General features: G+C 44.2%; 1 protein-coding gene and 1 long non-coding RNA gene across 4 annotated transcripts; one reads left to right on the top strand and one right to left on the bottom strand.

Annotated features, from left to right (window-relative positions):
* Positions 1–7: 7 nt before the first annotated feature.
* Positions 8–14267, top strand: gdap2 (ganglioside induced differentiation associated protein 2). Of its 3 annotated transcripts, XM_055505318.1 has the most exons (15): positions 8–26; positions 388–522; positions 1213–1436; positions 2464–2603; positions 2695–2848; positions 3085–3173; positions 3379–3455; positions 3686–3845; positions 4922–5072; positions 5566–5642; positions 6734–6810; positions 6984–7123; positions 10441–10495; positions 10754–10897; positions 11015–14267. In XM_055505318.1, the coding sequence occupies exons 3-15, from the start codon at positions 1255–1257 to the stop codon at positions 11087–11089; spliced, it is 1521 nt and encodes a 506-aa protein (XP_055361293.1). In that variant the 5' UTR covers positions 8–26; positions 388–522; positions 1213–1254; the 3' UTR covers positions 11090–14267. The 3 variants fall into 3 exon arrangements, with proteins under 3 accessions (XP_055361293.1, XP_055361291.1, XP_028992630.1); XM_055505316.1 differs by lacking the exon at positions 8–26 and having other exon boundaries at positions 270–522; XM_029136797.3 differs by lacking the exon at positions 8–26 and having other exon boundaries at positions 271–522; positions 12098–14267.
* Positions 13366–17619, bottom strand: LOC114847263 (uncharacterized). The gene is made up of 2 exons (XR_003784175.3): positions 17083–17619; positions 13366–15797 (listed from the first exon to the last, which is right to left on the bottom strand). It is a non-coding gene; the product is annotated as an uncharacterized LOC114847263 (long non-coding RNA).
* Between the last annotated feature and the right edge of the window lie 73 nt (positions 17620–17692).

Below are 17692 nucleotides of genomic sequence, written 5' to 3'. Positions count from 1 at the left end.
AGTCAGCTGATTTATCAACATACGAAGTGCGTCAAATAAGTAGATACAAACGGTAGCAATAACGGATCTCTTTACAAAATAAAAGCATAGGTTGTTATACGACGCACGTCTGCTGTTTAAAAAGGTCTTTATGTTTTACGTAATGTGCATCTCAAAACACTGTTATGCTTCTATAACAGCCTAATGTGATGAGACGTTCTGATTTAGTTTCCTTGTAGTCCAATAAAAGAATACAGGGTTTATTCTGAAATTCATAACCGGAAAACGTTGCGCTTTCGTCTTCTGCTTAGCCGCTGCTAGCGTCCTGGCTAAATGTCCAGACCTGCTGAGCTGGTCGGCGCTTTTAAACGTGATTTTTGACAGTTATGCTTCTTTTTTACAACCCAGTATGAGACCCCCGAGGGACGACGGCGCTGTTTGAGTCTCAAATGGTGGTTTCGAGATTAGTGGTTGTCTTCACTTCTTTTTGGCGTGGAGCTCGCCTCTGCCTGGAGGAACTACAACTAGCTAACTAGTTGAAAGGTAAGTGCTGGTTTTGTGCACAGACAAACGTCAAAGGTCGTCGATTCGTAAAGATTATTTTGGAGAACTAACATAAACATGTTCAGGGATCTGTAGGTGTTCAAGGATGTGGTGTACATTATTTCTTTTGACATTAAAATGGCCACTTTGGTTAATTGAACGAAATGCAGCTGTTACTTTTTCACCGTGTCAGTGATTCTGTGTAATTATCAACCGGCAGTAATAAAGAGATTCATCTTCAAAAGCACTGGTTTGTCAAGTTAATGCAGCAGCCGTTCACAGTTTAAACATTTTCACCTAAAAGCTGCATTTATCATTGACAAGCTGGCAATCAATGCCCGTTTTCTACATATGGCTTGTTGAATATGTTTTAAAAGGGGAGTTACACTGATTGTAGAGGAGGTTGCCTAAATCAATCCATACTTTTTTTGCTGACTCACATGTTTACAGGTTGGTCACATGGGTAAAGTTGGAAAATACTTGTCTGTGGGCTTTACTGAGGAAATGTGATCAAAAAGTATCCTAGAGGTGTTTGTTGGTTATTTGAAGACTAAATGTTTCAAATCCAAAATGAGCAACATAATTAAATGGGATTAGATGGTTTTTCCGCTCACACCAATGTCACCCATTGTCTAATGGCTAAATGATGCCTAATGTTATTGTATGATCCAAAATTCCGCTTGTTTGCAGCGCATCTGTTTGGGATCCAGCACCAGCCGTAGCGTCAGCGGGATGGATCCTCTGGGGGCCCGCTCCCAGTTCATAGACATTCAGACTCTGCCCACATGGCAGCAGCAGCTGGATGAGGATGGTGAAGGGCCACCACAGGATCTGAACGACAGCCTGTTCAATGAGCAGACCTTTCCGTCGCCCTTCCCTTTCAGACCGGACATCAACCGCAAGATCATCCTGCAGTGAGTCACACACGTTTCTTAACATTCTTGCTCTTGGATGAAAGCCTTTTTCACACTTTGAATCACGCAAGACTTCACCAATTTCTTCATTTGCTTTAACTCAATCACTGCAGGTTTGAAGTGAAGCCTGTCGAAATGAAACTGCCACCAAATGTCCAATTTTTCCAAAATCAAATGAGCGGCCGACCAAAATCTCTCCTTTTATCTGACTTGTACGCTTTGATGTTTAGTTTCTTCAGGGTGTGACACTAAAAGTGGTCTTTAAAGTACTAGGTAGTAATATTAAAAACCTTATGCAATGTCTCAGAAACAGGATCACTAACAAGCGTAAGCAGAAATGGTTGTGACACTGTTTCCACACACGCCTGTGTTTTTTGTTACGTGTTCTCCCAGATTAGTTAACATCACCTTGTAAATCCTCTTTGTGGCAGGAGCGCATGACCATCCGGTGCCCGACTTGGCAGCACTTTCTCTGTAAGAGTCTTGTTGTAGCTGCCGTCCTCTGCCCCCCCCCCACTCTCCCCCAAGCAGGAGTGACCTTTACCTTGTGACTGCCTTAAATAAAATCTTCATTAGAGGTGGTGTGGGCGGTAAATAGAAGGATTTTTAGATTCAAGAAGTATTTTGTTTTACTTACGCAAATAAGAAACATCAAAGCGAACAAAAGATATGACCACCCAGTGATGTGGCCATGCTTGTCTGTGCAACTGGTTTATTTTTAGACCTGCCCCAAACAATATGCAAAGAATTTGCCTCAGTCTAATGCCGGTGTGGCATTGCTTTGGTGTGTTCTCACCCAGGATCTGCCTTGTAAAATGAAACTGAACTGAGAACTTGGTAAAACAGGATCTGAGAAGCTGTGGTTACGAAGTACTTTTGTTGTCAGCTGCTTGGTTTTGGATTGTGACTCATCATTATATTAAAATAACTTGATATGTTCGCAAAGGTCTGGGGGCTACCAGGAGTTGAATACATTGACACACAGCTATATATGCAAGTCTAATGGAGTAGTTTTGTTCCACAACAGCACCGGGGATGTGGCGCTGCTCAACTGCACCGCCATCGTCAACACCAGCAATGAGTCACTCAACGACAAGAACCCAGTGTCTGACAGCATCCATCGACTGGCAGGACCTGAGCTGCGAGAAGAGCTGCTCAAACTCAAAGGTGGAGCTGATAGAAAGTCACTGTGAGACAGAACCTCTGTCAGCTGTTTGGCATTTCTTTAAAATCAATGTCCTCCTGCATGTGTTTGCAGGATGCCGAACGGGAGAGGCCAAGCTGACCAAAGGCTACGACCTGGCAGCAAGGTTCATCATCCACACAGTGGGGCCAAAGTACAAAACCAAGTACAGAACAGCAGCTGAGAGCTCACTGTACAGCTGCTACCGGAACATCATGCAGCTGGCAGCGTAAGAACCTCCCCGCTATAGATCTGGTTAAAGCTGTACGTCGGTTCATAAACAACACGAGCATGCGAACGCTGCTCAGTCATCTCACCCGTAGACCACTGCTTGGTGTTTGCATCCTGAATCTATTTGACCAGCTGGGAGCTTATAGCATTATTGTGTAATAGTTTTGTTAATGTATACTGAACATTGCTTCTAAAATTGAGGTTAACCTGTTTGTGTCCGTCTTGTCACCACAGAGAACGGTCGATGGCGTCTGTCGGCTTCTGTGTGGTGAGCACGACCAAACGAGGTTACCCACTGGAAGACGCCACACACATTGCTTTCAGTAAGAGACGCGCACATCTTCACATGGTTTAAATTAAGACGCTCCACGCTGCTTTATCTGTGAGGTGCCGCCTGCGCTGCTACAGACCCCATTACTTACACAAGAGCTCGGCGTGTCCTTCATTTCATGTATAGATGTGTATTACTATAACACTGAAACCACAGTAAACTTTAAGGTTTCTTATTAGGATGTGTTTGTGTTACAGGAACAGTACGAAGGTTCCTGGAGCGTCATGGAAACAGTATTGAGACAGTGGTGTTTGCGGTGTCAAACACTGAGGAGGTTTGTACGACCCATAATTAGTAGTAATTCAACTGAACTTTGAGTTTACTTGAAAGACGTGCTTGTCAGAGAAATCTATAGAAATAGTGGCTTAAGTGAATTTAAAAATGGCCACTGAAGCAAACAGGCCCATAAAGGCCAGTTCAGAAGTTGGTTGCTGGGTGTCTTTGAACACCTCAGATCAGCCGTCTTCAAGCTGAGGGAATGATGTGATTCTGTGCTTAATCCAGCTGGTGTACAAGAAGCTGCTGCCTCTTTACTACCCTCGCTCCGAGGACGAGGAGAAGGCCAGCCTGCCCCTCATTCCTGCTGACATTGGCAACTCTGAGGGTGAACCCGTGGTCCCAGAGAGACAGATCCGCATCGCCGAGAAACCAGGAAGCCTGGAAGGTACGAGGCTTCGCCACATGTTTGTGATGTGAGGAAACATTTCCAGCATTAGCAAGGACACGTGTTGGACTTGACAGTTTATTTATATAATGTGGACTCTTGTTTTTTTCTAGTCTGTTGACATTTTGAACTCGGGCTGAAGAAAATAAATAGTCCAAGATTAACTGATTTGCCTTTGCAGTAAAGTCAATACACACAGGCACAGATTAATATTTTATTTGCCTCCATTTATGTCAGCGCTCATTTTTCAAGAGGGAACCACAGGCTTTATTTTTTTTGTTTGTCTGAGGTCAAATCAAACTAAATACATTTTTAATGGGTCGATAAAGTAAAGACTGGAAATCAGCTTTAGCTTTGCTCCGTCACTCACTCAATCATCCTGTCACCCCCCACCCCCCATTCGAACGGTCAGTCACCCAGTTCATCGTCACAGCCAGTTAGTCGACTACGCAGCAAGTCAAAATGCCAGTTCCAACATCAACTACATGCCAAAAGATGAAGGTCTGGAAAGGATTGAGCTCATTCAGTTCATTCATTTTTGATTTGTGGTTCTCATTTATTCCTCTACTGTAGATCTGGACCCACCAGTTAAAGGAGAACAATCAGTCCACATAGGAGTTGATCGCAATCATTTTAAACACTCATGCTCTGACTCCCTTCATATGATTAACAGTAGAGTTTTGATGCTATATCTTTCTGTAGACTCTAGTATGTCTGAATCCAAGTTAGTGTTGTATTGTGGAGAAGAGGTTTGAAAGTGACACCGTCCCATGTGTTAGTGGGTGTTTGTGGCCTGCTGCCTGCATGGACCTTCAGCATGATGTCAGCTGGCGTAATACTTCAAAGAGATGAGACGTGGCTCTGTGGTGTTGATCCAAGGCATGCAGAGTGAAACCCAATAACAACAGGCTGATGTATACATGCTGACAGACACACATGTCCATTTGGCTGTAGATAAAAAGTGGACATGCGAACAACAGAGGAACGGGCAAAGCAGCAGACTTGGTCATCAGATGTAGCTCCATCTTCTGCTGCTGTGCAAATATTTAATTTTTTTTTAAAACCTCTTTGTGTAGATGATTCTGAAGAGGACAATCTGGAATCGGATCTGGATCAGGTGGGGAATCACGCCTTCGCTAGGATGGAGGGAGATGTAGACAAACAGCGGAAACTGATTCTACAAGGCCAAATGTCCGAGGCAGCCATTCAGAAACAGCACCAGAGGAAGTAAGAGCCCAGGTCACAAGAGTTTTCATTGTTTGATTTTAATAATTATAGGATCTACTTGAATGTATCAACTTTTATTGGGTCATGTTAAAAATGATGGATTCATGGACATTTCAAATTAAAGATCAGTAATGATTATACCGTATCTAGTAATAATCTGAAAGATCGAAACATCAAAGATGAAATTTGGAAAATATGATCACACACTGAAGTAGATCTGGCTGACGGTGAAGCACTAATCCAACATCATCTGCACAGATTTTACAGATCAGCAGTGGAAATATTTCCTCCTGCACTGTGGTGGCGTAAACATCAACAATACAACGTTTTGAAGTCACTGGAGATGATTTGACATTTTACAGTGAATATGTTTAGTTACCGTAAAGGCAGCTGTTACTGTAAAAGCAGCCACTGATGCCTGTCCAATCTGCATTATTGCTGCTGAAGCCATGTAAATATTTATTCATGAATTAAAGCCAGATGTGTTTCACAGCTACAATCGCTGGCTGTGTCGAGCCAGAGGAGAGGATCTGTCGGACATCGCTGCACTGAAAGCTCTTTATCAAACAGGTACGTCTGCTCCGGCTTCACGCTAATGAGAACGTAAACACAAGCCTGAGCGTGGTCATGACCCCCGAACATGATTTAAACACGGCCGCTCAGGTGCAGGAGTCTCGTGTCTCAGCTGTTATGAGGCGCAGGTGTTGCTCATCACCAGCAGGGGGCAGACTTGTTGTGCAGTCTTTCCACAGTGATGGATTCGATTTGGTAACGACCTTCCTGACCTCACATTTAAAATAATACCAGACAACAGACTCCGTAAGTAACCAGACACCAGAAGATAAGGAAGTGTTTAAACCTGGACAGATATTCTTAGTAGAAGGTAGAAGAGCTTTAATTTAATATTAGACACCACCATGTGTAAATGATGAAAGTGAGTATTTAGACAGAAGAACAGTTTTATTAACATCTGAATCTGGCCTCATTATTTCAAGTGCGTGTTTCTACAGAATTTGAAGGTCACTCTTATTTCTCATTTCACAGTATAATAAATACAGCTGTGATGAGCTGAATGACACCATATGTGTAAAACTGACATAGCATGAACAAAGAAACATACAACTGAGGTTTAAGGGCTCAAAATATGAAATAATAATATTACAGAATCAATGACACTGACACCAGGCTGTTTTGTCTCTTACTGTAACGGTGGTGTAAAAGCTTGGATGCAGGGTGAACACCTCCAGAACATGAATAATGTGCTTTAAGTTTGAACCAAACAAGACCCAGACCTCCTAAGAACGTCTAATCCACAACAGAGTCCAAACACATGAGGGGCAGCGCCGCCGACGCTGGCTGCTCCTCAGTCTTTTTCCAAAGTGATGTCACGGGCTTTGATTAATAAGAGGAGGTTGCTCCAGGTGCAGCTGCAGCACTTGAGCTTTTTACTAAGAAGCTTTTACAGGTTGTTGGGTTACACAACCTGACCCTGTTAGTGCTGCTGCTGCTGCATCTAACCTGCAGACGCGTGGACAATACAAACCGATGAAAACCAAGGTAGAGACTTAAAAGTAGTACTGTGATCGTCAAGACATTCAGTATAGAAATGAGATGATGTAACGATTCATTCATCTTTGAAGTTGTGTTTTTTTTGTGTCTAGGAGTGGACATGTGTGGCAGGACAGTGATGGTCGTTGTTGGGCGAAACATCCCAGTGACACTCATTGACATTGAAAAGGTAACGACAAAAAAACATGTCTTTTCTTGATCTGTGTGTGTGTATTAGTTGCTGTTTTTCCTTGTTGGTACCAATGGAACGTTTTTTAATTGTGTCTGAATCGAGCTGTGGAGCTGTGAGCCCTTTGGACCGAACTGAGCCCCATTGGTTCTGCTGCTGTTGGTTTCTTGCAGGCTCTGCTCTACTTCATCCACGTGATGGACCACATCACGGCGAAGGAGTATGTGATGGTTTACTTCCACACGCTGACCGGGGAACACAACCACCTGGACTCCAACTTCCTCAAGAACCTCTACGACATCGTCGACACCAAGTCAGTCTGACGTTTAAACTGCTCCTCTTTAGTGAACGTGTCCTATTGAACGTTCCAGCGCTTCATATTAGTGTTTTTCCAGTTGGTGAAGTTGAATTTAATTGAAGTGATGGGATGTGTTTGTTTTAGTTACCTCCACGTCCATTATTAGCCTCCTCCACATATCAAAGACCTTCGTTTGGATCGAAGCCTGACAGGATCTGACAGATCTCTGCTTATTGTTAGTGTCACATGTTTCTATTTGTACAGTTGTTTCTGGGTTTAATAATAACATCAAGAAGATGCAGGATGATATAAATGATGACTAAAGGTGAAAGTGTTGCCTCCTGGTTATCAGAATGTAAAAATGAAAACGTTAGTGATTACAAACGCCACATCTCCACTTCCTTGACTTGGATTTGGCGCCGCTTCGCTGTCTCCCGCTGACTGTGCTCACTCCTGCAAGTGCACAGGAGTTCAGATGTATTGTTCATGCTGCAGCAGGTCTCAGCCAAGGTTGAGTGTGGAAAAAGCAACACGGGCTGTGAAACGCTTTTGTTTCGCTGTGGCTTTTGGAAATCTGGCGGCCATATTTGGAACAGGAAACCCAAAGCTGGAGTGAATTCTTGGGGTGATGTACTGGCTGTGACTTTGCCATAATCACAGGGTTGAAAGTTCTTAAACCAGATCTCTGTTCTAAACTAGACGTGGATCACTGCTCCACGATGAACACTGGATCATTTTATAAGCCTTGAGGTTGAATAATAGGTGTTGGAGCTGCATCAGAATCGGGGCTCCTTCAGTGAATCTGTGCTTGTGGATGCCCGTCACCATCACAAAACACCACATAGCTGCCTGTCATTTTCATGCTAAAGAGGATGTTGGCAAAGTGGAAACCAGCGTGGTTAGAGTGAAACAAGCGTCACAGCTGTTTCATCTGAAGTGAAGCTTCAGGTCCACAGCGCTTCCACTGAGGCCTCTTCTGTTTTTAATGCAGCCGTGCAGCTTTGGATCCTTTCAGACGTCAGGTTAGATTCTAGTCATGGAAGAGGCTTTTTGCTTTTAGAGGATCTTCGAGAGAGTGAAAACGACAGTGAGTCAAAGAATCAGAGGAAACAAGTACAAAATAGTTCATTTCACTTTCTGACGTCACTGCAATTCAAATGCTTTTCGTTATAAAACACACAGAATTATTTAAAAAGTTAGTCTCTCTACTCTCTAGTTTCTATGAACATATTCATTCATATTCAAATGCTCCTGACTTCCTGTCAGTGGGAAAGTCCGTGCACTCATCGTGCACCTTTCAACCCCCTCCTCTTCTGTTTCCCCTCACTGACGTTCGCTTTCATTCCGCGCTCAGAGCTGAGCACAGAATGCTGCTGCCTGCGTTGCACGATGATGTCATCGTGTTACAGCGCTGGTGAACCTGCGTGTACCTGCGTGTACCTGCGTTACTGGAGGCCGTCGCCTTGTGACCAGCTCCCTCTCCTTCTGGCTTGACTCTGCATTGACTCCTCTCTGCCCTGTCCAGCACGCTCAGTCTGCCTGCTCTAACTGGGAGACTCCAGTCAGTCATGGGGACAAACCGTTTCCAAATGCTGATGACTTTGTTGAGGAGACAGACACTGGTGAGGTTGGATGTGATTTCTGTGGCCTCTGGGTTTGACACAGGACCACAGCGCAAATCACTTACTACGTCTGATGCTCCTGTTGGTTTGTCAAATAAAAGATCGGGTTCCTCGTGTTTTGACCAGCTCCATATTCTATGAACCTCTTCACTCAGCCAGACCATGCAAATTCACATATGTGGTTTCCAACCTAAGGTAAACAGCCGAGGCCCAACATGCTGGGATGCGAACGCTGGTGCATGTGACCAGTTCAGGACGTCACAGCTTCACCCGCAGGCTTGTAGAGATTCTAGAGCTGCGACTGGAAATCAGGAGCCGTCGCAGCCGGGTCGCTGTGGTTTCATGACCTCAGGACGGCATCGGTGCTTTGTACCAATGAATGTGAGCTTCTTGCTCCATTGGATCGTGACCTCTTTGCAGCCGAGAGTGAAGGGGTTGGATCAGGTTCAGCACCTCCACCGCTCAGCTGCTCCTGGAAGGCCTCTGATGACAGTGAGACCTGTGAACTCTTTATTCACATTAAAATCAACTAATTGTTGATGTGTCTGTTCATTCTTCTCCAAATGGATAATCAGTGATTCTGCGTTTTGCTCAGACACCTAGAAGCCTGTTTCACCTCATCTGTGACTTGATTTTTAGGAACCGACCATAGTTGAGTTTAAAGAAGTGTTTTAGCACAATGCTCCTATGGAAAGCGGTGCGTTAGAGTGGCACGTTTCCAGCTATAGATGAAAAAAGGCTGCATGCTGAAATAAGCCAGCTCCCTAAATCTAGATTTATTGCCTGAGTGGAGCCACGCGGGCGTCCTCAGGTCCTCAATCATTTACGTGAACACAAGCTACAACCATGTCACAGTCGGGGCGGTATAGGATGAAATATGAGCAGAACTGAATTATTAATGATTCAGTAAAGGAAGCGTTCAGTGTTTCACTGTGAACACTTTACATATTTTATACCTTTGCCTCGCGTGTTATAGGATTTTAGCTGCTCCTCAGGCAGATTCTTCATTAGATATTGTAGCAAATATTTATATATGACTCACTGACTCCTCTTATTCTCAGAAGGCGAATACACCCTAGAAAGGTTGTTTATATATGATAAAAATATAAAAAGTGGGCTGATGTCGCTTCTGAATCAATCCCACCTACACAGTTAGGATCTCATGACATCAAGTAAAACCAAAAACAATAGGACATAAAAAACAACCACATCTGTTTCTTTTCCCCAACACTGTTAATGTTGCGACAAAAGTAAGCAGCAAAGAGAATCTTGGTGTTATGATAATATATAGCGCTGCTTGTTTTATGTCCTATTGTTACTGGCTCTACTTCGGATCATGGGCTCTAATTGCAGGTTGGGCCTCCCTCATCTCTCGTCTATTTCAAGCTTGTGTCTTTTTCGCACAAGGGTTTGCTTGATGAAAACCGTGTTGGTTAAAACCTTTTTGGCGCTTCTTGCTGCAGAGTTTGGACTTTGTCCAGCAGCTACAAGGTTCAGATGTGTTGGTTCACAAACTGCAGAGCGTGTCGCTCGGCGCAGTGTGTTTGGGTTCAGAACCTGTGGAGGATCCACTTGACCGCTGGTTCTGGTTGGTTGAAACTCTGGACCCTTCAGTCAAGTGGCTTCAGGCACATTGTCTCTCTCCCGTTGGGGTTCACTTGCTTGTTTGTACATTCTGCTGAGTTCACTCAAAGCTCTGCTCTTTCACAGGTTTAAAAGGAATCTGAGGGCGTTCTACTTCGTACACCCAACGTTTCGCTCTAAGGTACCGTCTCTCGGCCCAACATTCCCTTCATGAGGCTTTTATCAAAATCAGCGTGTCCTTAGACACAAAACTTCTGTTGTTGAAATAGCAAATAGAATCAGCAGAAACCTAAACTTTCTTCATTTAACCATTTAACTTCCATTAGGCTTAATTATGTTCAGTTTTAAAACATTGTGTTCAGTTGATCTTGTTTTAGATGAATGAATAGGAAATCAGGATCCAATACTGTTAAGTGAAGTATCTTGTCTGTTCCTCCAGGCGTCGACGTGGTTCTTCACCACCTTCAGTGTCTCAGGGATAAAGGACAAGGTGCGTTACCTGGATAACCTGCAGCAGCTGTTCACCTGCATCAAACCCGAGCAGATCGACATCCCTCCCTTTGTGCTGGAGTACGACGCGAGGGTGAGAGACTCCACTTTTCCACTGACGACGTGAGCTGTCGTCACAGTTGTAGTTTGTGTTGGCTGATTAAACTTATAAATATGTACATTTTGCTCTGCTGAATCTTTGCTCATCCAGCTCCATTGGTTCCAGATGAGCAGCAACCTTTGGCTCATCTTTTGTTTTGGGCTCTGTGATGGATTTGCTCCATGAAATTCCTCTGATGTCACTTTCTTCCGCGGTGACAGGTGAACGCATGAATCACGATGTGGAGGCTGTTCAGAAACATTGAAGTCTAGTGTTGAGACCATAGATCATGGAAAAGCTGGAGATGCTGCTGAGTCCCTCTAATCCTAGTAATCGCCAGGAACTTGTTGCTGCAGGACTGTCAGCATGTGATGACATTGGGCACTGAGGTTATTGTTATAACCAACAGACGCATTCACATCAATGCCAGAGGTTTGATATTAGCTCAGGTCTGTCAGACTGAATTACAGAAGGTGGAGTCCATGTTTTGTTGTCTTACATGTAAGTGCCTGAAGTGCACCCACAGCCTTGGACACACTGTGTGTAATGAGTCTGAAACCACAGGGTGATCACGACTTATACTAATACTGTGCTTTGGAGCTTTGCAGTGAATTTACAGTGTCACAGTGAATTCACTGTTTCAGTTCAGGCACTGATCGCAGCTTCGATTTCAGCGAGTAGCGGAATAACATGAAATGACTCCTGGATTTAGTGAGAAAGCCCAAAGAACACTCTCCACATCTTCCTTTGATGGTCGGTTGGTTGTTGTGTAACTGGTACAAACTATCGCATTTATCTATTTTGATGAATTGCAGATTTTAGGTTTGTTTGTTTAGTTTGTTTGCCAAGAAAATGAAATAGGAAATTGTTTGAATATTGCATCATTTGCTCTCATATGGGACCAATGGCCCATGTACATGGTAATTCAAGCCAGAACACAGAGTTTGCTGTCAAATTACTGTCAGTGGAGTTCCTACAGCCTCTTAGGACATCGTCTGCTTCATCCCTGCTAATTTTTTAATTGCAAACATCGGTCAAACACACGGCACAGACTTAAAGGAGAGGTCTATATGTTTATTAAGGGTTATGAAGGTCCTTTTCATTCGGGGCCTTAATTTCCTAAACCCTTGATGGAAGTGATGTGGACCAGTTCTTTGTGTATGTCATCAAGTTAATTAACGGCATCCCCTTCAGGTGAATGGACCCTACAAACGCTCCCAGTCGTCTGGTTTGTGACAGGAAAGCAACCGGGCGTCTGCTGGACGACGAGGCGCTGATGTTCTGCTGGTGGAAGCCATTCATGGACATGGTGTTGCCGCGTGGTCTGAACTCCTTTTAAGGCTTCCAGACGCTTTTGTTCCGTCACTGCCAAAGAAGGACAGCGTTGAGCAGCTTGTGGTCCGGTGAGCGGTCATCTTCACTCCCCACAGACTATTTGTGGATGTGCTTTGGTTTTTGGATTACGCCTTACAGTGGGAGTTCTTACTCAGCAGTTTCCCCTGACATCCCTAAATATGAAGCGTCGCATTGAGCCCCTCTCATTGTGTGGTCACATCAGACGTCCTCGCCTACGTCTCAGCATCGGCCCTCGCGTCCAGCGCTGGAAGCTTCCGTCTGGAAAACCACCGCTCATCCCCACTCTGCTGCGCTGGAGGAGGTGAGGGCTGAAGCTGAGCCGTCGCCCTCTCATGCTGGAAATTCCCACCTGGTACGTTGCAATAACAGCTAATGTGTTCTTCGATTGATCCATGTGCTTCATTTGATGTCATGCAAAATTCCAGATAACAACAAGGTTAACAATTTGTCATGCGTCAAACAGTAGTCATGTGCTGATGTTCTGTATTTTCTCCCTGTTCCCCTTTGGATGGTTCCTTTTTAAATGAAAGTGAATTCATTTCAGTTCATAATGAGTGAGTAATAAAGTGAAACCTATATTTGCCCCTTACAGACAGTTGATGGTGACGTTTCATGTACTGGCACCAACAACCTAATGTTTGCGCATATGACAGATTCTGAACTTTTTAATGCTAGTGGTTAAAATGTGCTTTTTATAGCATTTATTCCTTGCGTTCACTGTCAGCAGCCACATATGGACCAACACTAAAAGTCTAGTTGGTGTTTAATACTAGTGGAGCTCGTTACAGTGCTGCTGCCTAACAAACATCCCTGAGTCAAACTTGGCTTTGGTTACTTGCTGATTTAACTCATTTAGTCCTAAAGGGTGGACATGAAGCAATACAATCACCGTCATACAGTTGAATCCTAACCGTTTCCTACCTGCTAAAGTTGGTCGCTGAACCTGTTCAGTAGATAAATTCCTGTTGAGCTACTTCTGCCACAGATCAGTCGTCTGAGCCAAACATTCAGCTGTTTCTCAAATCTGACACTTTTCTATTTTAACCAGTGACATTTTATTGGTTTGTGTTTTTGGACCTTTGGTACCAAGTCCAGACGTCAGTGAGTTTTTTTTTTCTTTTTCCAGTATTTAATGTAATTTTGTAAATGAAATAAAGTGATTAGTTTGCTAATAAAACCTGAAGGCTTCCTGTCAGCTCTGAACCTGCTGCACTGACTCCATCAGTCTCTATTGGGTTGAACATCCTGTATAGTACATTATTCTATATTCTGTATGTTTAGATGAGCGTGAGCCACGGAAGACGTGGCCTTTCCTCATCAGGGTAATTTTAAATGAAACGTATTTAATGAAACTTTATTTCGATGTATATGAGAGGATTGTTTCTAGTTTCCTTCTTGGACCCAAAGAGGCAGAACCGTCATGATCTGTACTGATTATATGATTTTTACTTCTTCTCTCTTTATTAAGAACATCTTTAGATTAGCTCTTCATACTAAAGCTCATGCTGCAACTTCCTCACTCTCAGATACTCATTTAATTCAGTACGAACCATGTGACACTAATAACAGGCTGCAGTTGGAACCTTGAGGCGTCTTCACCTTTAGCTCAGCTGCTGTTGGGTTTCATGGGTTCATCCAGTCAAGGGATGTGTTTTCAGTTGTTCTTTTTGTTTTTTTTAAACCAGCCAATCAGTTTGTTGATCAAATACAGAGTTTGCATTCCCAAAGTGTTTCAAATCCTATTTTTCAAACGATATATGTAACAATGAAAAAATCAAAAGTTGAGTGATTTCATAGTTTAACTGGGAGCCAGTGAATCCTCTCCACTAACAAAACAACCCAAATATAACTGTCCCTTCAGTCGTCCGTACTATCAACAATTACTGAACTTTAGTATCAGATCAGTAAAGTCATAAATGTAAACTGTGATCATGTCTGAATGTAAATAAATGAGCCACATGTACATTTTTTTAAAATTATGTGAGTATTAAATGGGAATTGAAATGTTTACTGGTGTGCTCACTTTCTGTTTTTTTTACTTTACACTCTGATTAGAAGGATTATTAGGAGTATTTCAAATTTCATAATTCATAATTGGAGGCTCTGGTTGGTTGCTGCTGTTGTTCGTTTAGAAAGGTTCTTTATTTGGGGTCAAGAATAAAACCTACAATAAAACCTAAGCCTTGTCTTTGTACACATTTCTAAGTTTAAGCATGTCTTATTCATGAGGCAAATTGTAAATTAAATCTTTATTTAATTATAGTTTCCAATTACTTACCTTAACCTAAAGAATTGATTAGAATAATAAACTGTGCTAAGTGTCAGTTAGATGATGGAGATTGTTCTGTTTGCATTAGTTTTCATTCATTTTGCCTTATATATGTAACATGTAAAGGCCCTGAAGTCTGACTGGGAAGGTTTTTTTCTAATTCGTTACCAAAAGCCACAGCGATCATGCTTCTCTCCAGCATTTCCTTCTTAACTGCTTTTGAAACGAGCCTGGCGCTGGCGCCTCCACCGCCTCTGAGGCTCCAAACCCCTCAGAGGAGGATCCTGGACCTCCTGCAGAGCGAGCTGGAGGCTGAGGAGCACACTGAACGCTGGCTGTAGCTTTTACAGTCCTGTCTTTAAATGCAAGTACAACACTTATTAACACAATATTGTTATTATTTCCATTCTGTCTGCGGGACTCACCCCCGACAACATTCATTCCTAAATTATATGTAGGAGTTTACACACACGGTCCTATTTTTAAGTTTAAATCATTTTTGAACTAACAAACAATAGCTGGTAAAATAGTTTAGAACCCAAACGTCTAGACGTTTTTAATACAAGAAAATAAACATTTGTGACTGTGCTCTTTATAGACTTTGGTTGAACGCATCCTGGACCTTCTCATTTTGTGAACAAAACGTTCTTTACTCTGTGACTTAACGTCACGCATGCACTTGTTGGGATAAAACCCATCACTCGTGCATGATGTGTTGTTGCTATAGTGGTTTCCATCAACAGTGGGTCTGACTAAAAATACACAGAGCTCCGTGGAACGTCAGGCTTTGTAAAGTCAAATCAATAACAGTGGAGATTTTTTTTAGTAAAACTAAATCACTAGAACAAATTCCAAACACACATCATTGTTTAGATTAATTGTAATGGACTATTTAAACCTCACATTTAAGTGTCATGTGGGTGATTTACCTGCAGACAGAGTCATCGCATGCTTGGCTTTGCTTCCTCTGGACACAGCAGCGACGGAGGCGCATTAGCGGCTGAGGACAAACAGCAGGTGAAGCCTGTGTTTCCACCTGTCTCACTTTCCCTCCGCAGAAAACGGCCTCGTGTTCCAGGAAGTGAAGACGGCGCCCGCGCTGATCAGAGCCTGTGAGCGGCCGCGTCCGTCACCCCCGGCCTCAGGATCAGCAAATCCATCTTTTATGGACTCCGCTGTGACAGACGGAGATTAAGTGGCCGAAACACGGAGGCGGAAAACACAGGACGTCGTCTGGAGCCTTTGGCCGAGGTCCAAGTTCTGCCTGCGCTGAAACAGGCGGAGGAAACGGTGAATAAAGGGATCAGCATCACGTGTGAACTGTGGTTCACCACCGCTCATCGCTGTCATAATGAGACTCTTCAGTCTGAGCTCAGCTAAAATATCGAACACACAACTCGGCGACAGCAACGTGTGTCCAGTGCTTCAACTTCAGCCGCTCACATTTAACCTCAATGTTTTTCTGTCCCTTCGCTGGAACATTTGACTGCAGCAGAAGTGTGCGACTGGCGTTGGAACAAAGCTGCATGTACACATCCGCTATCGGAACCGCGGCACCGTTCTGCTGAGTCAGCGGAATGTTCATGTCTCTCACGCAGTTTATGCTTTAACTCAGATCCACAGAAACAACACACAACAGAGTGAAGTTACAGGAAAAAGAAGCGATGCTTCAGAGGGTTTTAGTCCTGTAACAGTGATTTTCCTGTTAACTGATGAGGCATCGCAGCCGTCGCACCTGTGAGGAATAGAAGGAAACCCAACGAACTCGAATCACACACAAAGGCAGAACCAATTCACCTTCAACCAGTCAGCAGCTTGTGTGGATGCAGTCACAGGCCTGTGGAGCTCACATTCAGACACACTGGGATCCTTTGATCAATCAAAAGCCCGTTTCCAGATGAAAACAAATTACAAACGGTCCTTAATGCTAATTAACAGCAGCATGCGAATGCGGAGGTACATGTGGAGTCTATGTGGGACGTGACCCGTTTGTTGAGCCAGTGTTGGGTCAAGTTCGCAGTCAAAGCCATAAAAAGTGTGTGGGCTCGTTAATGAGAGCTCCTAGAGAACGTTACAGTAGTTGAGCTCCTTCCAGGTCGTTACCTCGTCCGTTCTACACCAACATTTGAACACAACACGCCGCCTGAACGGAATGAGTCATTGCCTGTGGTTCCGTCACGCACCCAGCGGGAGGTTCGTCCGTGCGGCCACTGGGAACCAGTCTCCAGGGTTTCTAACCCAGTCTGGCCTGGTCCAAGACATCTGGTCGTCAGCGCAATGAAAGAGGAGGACACACAAACAATGTGAGCGTCCGCAGACGCACAAAGCGGAAAATGTGATGCACACTGAACACCAGAACCAAAGAACGGGCCGAGGCTGGATGAGGTTTGTAGGTCTGGAACCGGTCTGTGAAACAGGAGGATTTACAGCCTCTGGTTCAGTTAAACCGGGTTCTAGACAAACGGACCCCGTGACGAGTGAAGGTGAGCAACGAAGGAACGGAACGTGAGCGTTGGTGTAAACAGACACTGAAACTCTACACAGGAAATCAAACCTTATCACGTGATCAGCACCACTGGATCCGCCAAGTCTGACGTCCTCAGGCTCGTCTGGACTCAATTATCAGAAGTGGTTTTAACGTTGTGGCTGTTTTTATATTAGACAGAAAGGTGAGCGTTTGATTTGCTTCACACATGATGACAAGTGTTCAACACATTTCACTGTGACCCGGTCAGTGGGACTGGACCTCACCGGCACCGCGTGGAACACGTGGCCTTGAAGCCGCACCTCGACTGCGCCGCGCGCGTGCATGCGCGCGTGCTCCAGCTCGTCTTTATCCCGAACACGGCCTCGCGTGCGCGTGCAGGGTCCGAGCGCGACGGGCCCGAGCCACGACGCTTCCGGACGGATCCGTCACTTTCTGCGCTCGGACGGTGCGTCGCGTTACGTAAGGACACGGTTCCACGTGCGCCGGCGCTCAGTTACTGCTCGTTTACAGCTGCGGCAGCGGAGATAAGCTGCTGCTCAACGTCTGCGCGGATACACAGACCCAACTATGCAAACACGTTATCACGGACAGATACGGAACATTATACTTACAACATGTGAACGTCAGAACCCGCGCACGAGCTCAGCCCAAAGGCAAAACTACCAGTAAGCACGAA

This window comes from Betta splendens, chromosome 21 (assembly GCF_900634795.4).
Source record: "Betta splendens chromosome 21, fBetSpl5.4, whole genome shotgun sequence".
Taxonomy (NCBI): Eukaryota; Metazoa; Chordata; class Actinopteri; order Anabantiformes; family Osphronemidae; genus Betta; species Betta splendens.
This window is presented reverse-complemented; position numbering and strand designations above follow the sequence as displayed.

Bases quoted from the DNA above. Each gene is read 5' to 3' on its own strand.
- gdap2 (XM_055505318.1), top strand. From the start codon at position 1,255: ATGGATCCTCTGGGGGCCCGCTCCCAGTTCATAGACATTCAGACTCTG. The intron at 7,124-10,440 runs GTCAGTCTGACG...GCTCTTTCACAG, and splicing joins TACGACATCGTCGACACCAA to GTTTAAAAGGAATCTGAGGG. The intron at 10,898-11,014 runs GTGAGAGACTCC...TTGCTCATCCAG, and splicing joins TGCTGGAGTACGACGCGAGG to CTCCATTGGTTCCAGATGAG.